A 5,740-nucleotide genomic window follows, 5' to 3' on the forward strand; every position below is an offset into this window, starting at 1 on the left:
CACGTGATTTCAGTAGTGGGCGTCACCATGGACGAGGCCAAGGTGGAGGCAGTGCAGTCATTGCCACAGCCACGTTCCGCTCACGGTCTACGTGGTTTCCTCGGCTTGGCCAATTATTACCGGCGCATCATTCAAGACTTTGGCACCATTCCCGAACCATTGACACAACTCCTAAAGAAGATGGATTCTAGTGGTCTGAGGCGGCCAACACGGCGTTCACGGCTCTCAAGAGCACCCTATCCGCTGCTCCCATGCTACACCTTCCTGATTTCAGCAAGGAGTTCATGGTGGACTACGATGCGTCAGGCTCTAGCTTCGGCGCCGTCCTCCATCAAGGCACTGGGCCGCTCGCCTTCTTCAGCAAGCCAATCGCCCCCCGCCATCTCAAGGTTGCTACATACGAGCACGAGCTCATCGCCCTCGTCCAAGCTGTCCACCATTGGCTCCCCTACCTCTAGGGATGCGCCTTCATCGTGCGCACCGACCACTACACGCTGAAGTTCATGCTGGATCAGCGCCTGTCCACTATCCCGCAGCACCAATGGATTAGCAAACTATTTGGTTTTGATTTCAGGGTTGAGTATCGTCTCGGTCGGCTCAACACGGTCGCCGACGCACTATCGCGTCATCACGGTGATGACTTGGCCCTATTGGCGCTGTCGGTGCCCTCCTTCAAGCTCTTCAACGAGCTGCGCCAGGAGCTCGCATCCTCCGATGATCTACGAGCGCACCGGGACGCCGTCGCCACTGGTGACCACGGTGACTCCTGGCACGTCCATGGCGGCCTGATCCTCCACGATGGGCGTGTGTTTGTTCTAGGCACATCGGCGCTCCTCCCTGACATCCTCTATCTCGCCCACACAACGGGTCATGAGAGGGTCCAGAAGGCGCTCCAATGACTACGCGTCGAGTTCTTCATCGAGCACAATCGGTGCACCGTCCGCGACTATGTCCACACATGTGCCACTTGCTAGCAAAAACAAGACCATGCGTTGCACCCCACCGGCCTCCTCCATCCACTATCGGTGCCCTCCTGCGTCTGGTCCGATATATCTATGGACTTCGTCGAGGCTCTTCCCAAGGTACACGGCAAGAGCGTCATACTCACGGTGGTTGACAGGTTCTCAAAGTACGCCCACATCATTCCGTTGGGCTACCCATACACGGTGTCCTCCGTTGCATGTGCCTTCTTCCATGACGTCATCCGCTTGCATGGCTTCCCCGACTCGATCGTCAGCGACCACAACCCCATGTTCACCAGGCACGTGTGGCGCGACCTCTTCCAGTTGGCCGGCGTCCAGCAGCGCATGAGCACGACATTCCATCCTCAAACTGACGGCCAATCCGAGATGGTGAACAAGACGATCGCCATGTACCTCCGCTCCATCACCGTCGATGGCCCACGTGACTGGCTGGACTGGCTTCCCTGGGCGGAGTATTGCTATAATACTTCGTTCCACTCCGCGCTTCGCCCGTCGCCATTCACCGTGGTCTACGGTCGCTCACCCCGGCCCTGCTGCCTTACCAGCCGGGCAGCGCCTGCACCGACACCGTTGACTCCCTACTGGCCAACCGTGATGAGTTTCTCATGGAGGTACGCGCCCGTCTGCTTCAGGCGCAGGAGTACGCTCGCTGGCACTACGACTCACATCATCGCACTCTGGAGTTCGCTATTGGGGACTAGGTGTGGCTGCGGCTGCTTTATCGTCTAGTTTAGTCCCTGGTGGCCGGTGCCCGCGGGAAGCTCGGCCCCAAGTATGCCGGGCCATATGCGGCCCCACATGGGCATGGTGGCCTATCGCCTCCAGCTTCCTGAGGGTGCCCGCATTCACGACGTGTTCCATGTGGGCGTGCTGAAGCCGTTCCGTGGCACCCCTCCGACGTCTGCTGGCGCTTCCACCTCTTCAGGACTAGCATCCCCTCCAGCACGTCTTGGTCCAGTGGGCGAACATGCCCGCGTCTGAGGCCACCTGGGAGCTAGTCGACGCGTTCCGCGCCGCGCACCCCTCCTTCCAGCTCGAGGACGAGCTGTTTCCCGAGGGAGGAGAGATGTTATGGTGGGCCACACCTATCATCGAAGGAAGCGCAGCCGTGGCTAGGGGGTCAGCGCACGGTGAGCGAAGGCGCGCTCGGCGCGATCACCACGGCAACTCGGCGCCAACATTTCAGGATCGTTAGTTGGGTTGTTAGCTATCCCTTGGTTTGTTAGATCACTTGAGTGTTCTGAGGAGTTTGTTAGCAGTGTATTTGGATTTGCATATAAGGCCTGAACACTTGTTTAATGAAAAGGTTAGCCAGATGTTAGAGTTAATCTCTCTCTTGCTCCGTGGCGACATTGCTCTCGCTCTCTCTCGTTTCCTAGCCCTCGGCGCTGAGCACGGCGCCACCACCTCGCCGCCGGGCGTTCAAACCACGTTGGTCCACCTCACACACATACCACCTACGCAGCAATCCAAGCTCCAACAACTTTATTTCGTGTTTTGTTACAATTTGGCATATCGTTGTATTCAAGCATGGGAGTGGAGCATGGGATTGGCATATTGCACTGCACTACCAGTCAGGTTTTAATGACCGGTGCTTATTGAATTCAACGGAGATTGCTTGACATTGATGGAAATTCTACATTTATTTTGCTCTTAGCAACTCATATATAGGAGCAGGTCATGTGGATAGATAAACAATTGAAGTGATAATAATGCCATTTCCCTTACAATTAATTAACACGAGTTATAGATACTAAAGGTCTATACTAGGTGGCCTAAGATGGATTTACTCCTTTGAAAGGGTGATAATACCTGTACATTGAGTGTATGGTATTGACTAGCGTGGCAATGGAGATGATAGTGCCGACAATGACAAAGAAGGTGACCGTTTGCCTGGGAAAGCACTGCCGCCCAACCCTTCTCACCTTCCTTGCGGCTCTGCTCTGCTGATGCGACGCGACTTCCTTGCAGAGGTCGAGCAGATCGTCAGGCAGGCAGGTGTCGCCGTACTCGTCCCTGAGCCCCCTGAAGAAATCGACGATCTCCTTGTCGGTCTTCTGCGTGTGCATGAGAATCCCCCTCTTCCTCAGCAGCTTGACGTCCGCCTCGCTCTGCAGCAGCCGGGCCATGCAAATGGAGTAGGCCGTGGCACCCAGGCCGCATCGGAGATGGTTCTGCTCGAACGCGATGAGACTGCGGAAAACACAGTCGCTGTAGTTGTGGACGCACAGCGGGGGTATGGCCATCACGGCGCGCATACCCAGCGTGTCTCTCTGGAAGGAGATGTCCAGGGAGCAGCGGCTTGTCGTGTCCGTCGCCTTCTTCTTGAGACGAGTGAGTGACTCCTTCAGCTCTGTCGCGCATGGCAGATGAGGCTCTGGTTCCTTGGGCACGATGGATGAGACCCCAACCCTGTGCTTACCTCTGGGCACGCGCGACCAGTGGAATAGGTGCAGGAGGTGATGGACCTTTGGTGGAAACTGGTCGTTCGCTGCTGATGCTAGTTGTGCACCGCCAGGGTGGATGTCGTCGAAGCAAGAGAGGGCGAGTTCTTGGATGCTGCGGTTGATATTGTGAAACAAGGTTCCCTTCAGTCTTTGATGCAGCTCGGCGAGCACAAAGAAGGGGATCTGGTTGTCCAGCATCAGCAGGTCCAGCCTGGTCTGTTTGGTGTGCAAGGATATGTCGGCCGACAGGTAGATGAACTCTTTGCCGTGCTCTTCGTCTCGGGCCAGCTCCGCTGGCCGCTTGCCCTCGCACACGTTCGTACTAAGAAGGAACACAGCGAAGAGCAGAAGGCAGCCGTCGAGCAGCAGCATCTCGGCCATCTCCTCAGGGCTCAAGATGAACGAGTCCCGCTCATAGCAGCAGCGAGCTTGAGCGTCCATGTTCCGCGCCCACCCAAGGAAATCAGCAGCATCAAGACCGAACCGGTCGGCGAGGAACATGACGATGCCGCACTTGTTGGCGCGGGTTATGAGTGGCGGGGTACGGCGATGGTGCTGGTACGGACCCACGGCTGCGACAACAATGTCACGGCCTGTGCCCACGTCGTCCGTGGTTGCCTGGAGCCGCCCGCCGGCGGAGCATCCAGCTTGTGGCGCGCGGTTGGCAGCGCCACTGCTGCCGAGTTCCGGCGGTGGAGGAGCAGCCGGGTTTGATGGGCTACGAAGCTGGGGCAGCGACAGCGATGAGGCGGCGGCGGTGGCGTCAACGGCGGCAGCATCGCTCGTCTTGTGGCGACGCTTGAAAATGGATGGGTGGTCTGGGTTACCAAAGGCATCGAACCTTCGGAAGCATGGAGGTGGGCTGCGGCGAACTCCCTCAGCTTCCTGGCTGATTCTCAGCCTGATCTCCTCCCTCCAGTTGGGCATTGCGGCCGGGATCCTATGCTCCTCGCCTGTGTGCGTATGCTAGTCGCTAGCTACTAGGGTGGGTTTGGTAGACTCGTAGCGCACAATGGACTCTGGTCCAATGGTACGGTTGGTTTTAATCGCAAGCGTCACCGAGTCAAGTCAAGAACAAGATGGAATTAATGCTTTCCGTGTATCCACCTAAAACCGCGTAATCGCGTGTAGCTACTGCCTGCTGGACTACTCCCTCCGTGTTAGAACAATTATACTAATTATTTTTTTTATCTTGCCAGAGTTAGAGGTTGTTTGGTTCCACCTTCTAAACTTTAATCATTATCTCATTAAATGTTTAAACATATGCATGGAGTATTAAATATAGGCTATGTTCGGCTTACCCTATATTCGACTGGTTCGACTTCTTTTTTTACTCACAACAATTCTGTAACAGTGTTTTCCAGTTTCAGCCAAGTTTCAGACCAGCGAACGAGGCCATAGACTATTTACGAAACTAAATGTACAGTTTGCGACTAATTTACGAGGCGAATCTTTTAAGCCTAATTAGTCTATGATTTGACAATGTGGTGCTACAGTAAATATATGTTAATGACAGATTAATAGAGCTTAATAAATTTGTCTCGCAGATTACCTATGGATTCTGTAATTTATTTTTTTATTAGTATCCGAACACCCCATGCGATATCCCTATGTGACACCTCCTAAACTTTAGTCACTGAATCCAAACACCCACTTACTCACTTCATGCGCAAAAGAATACAACTACAAGTCATGTGCATATCAAACTAGTTTAATTTTAACAGAGTTTATAGTAAATAGTAATACTCCCTTCATTCCAAATTACATCACTTTGACTTTTTTTTTTATACATCAAATTTTGCTATGCTTTTTTGATACATCAAATTTACTATGTATCTAGACATGATTTATGGGAGTAGCAAACTCGATGTAGCGATAATTTGGAGCGGAGGGAGTAACATTCATGTCTTAAACTAGGTTTACTACAAACATATACTTTATAATCGATTTAATGGGACTTATTTTGTCTCATAAATGTTAGTATATTCTTATATAATTTTGATCAAATTTTAAATCGTTAGACTTCTCGAAAAACGAGAATTGCGTTCTTTTACGAATGGAGGGGTACACGTTAGAATGCAATGGACTACCTCCGTCCACAAAAAAATGCAGTTCTCACATTTTGAAGAGTCAAATAATTTAAACTTTGACTAAAATTATATGAAAAAGTGCTAACACTCATGAGATAATATAAGTACCATTAGATTAGTTATAGAATATATTTTCTTAATAAATTTGTTTGAAGACACCAATGCTAATATTATTTATTATAAACTTAGTTAAACTTAAGCTAGTTCGACCGGCAAGGTT

The 5,740-nt window shown here is 52.0% G+C and overlaps 2 protein-coding genes across 2 annotated transcripts; one reads left to right on the forward strand and one right to left on the reverse strand.

The window, feature by feature from the left end:
* Positions 1-503: 503 nt before the first annotated feature.
* LOC136548538 (uncharacterized) lies at positions 504-899 on the forward strand. The gene has a single exon (XM_066540025.1). The coding sequence runs from the start codon at positions 504-506 to the stop codon at positions 897-899; it is 396 nt and encodes a 131-aa protein (XP_066396122.1).
* Positions 900-2,758: 1,859 nt separating this feature from the next.
* On the reverse strand, positions 2,759-4,357 carry LOC136548539 (UPF0481 protein At3g47200-like). The gene has a single exon (XM_066540026.1). The coding sequence runs from the start codon at positions 4,355-4,357 to the stop codon at positions 2,759-2,761; it is 1,599 nt and encodes a 532-aa protein (XP_066396123.1).
* Positions 4,358-5,740: the final 1,383 nt, after the last annotated feature.

Source organism: Miscanthus floridulus, chromosome 4 (assembly GCF_019320115.1).
Source record: "Miscanthus floridulus cultivar M001 chromosome 4, ASM1932011v1, whole genome shotgun sequence".
Taxonomy (NCBI): Eukaryota; Viridiplantae; Streptophyta; class Magnoliopsida; order Poales; family Poaceae; genus Miscanthus; species Miscanthus floridulus.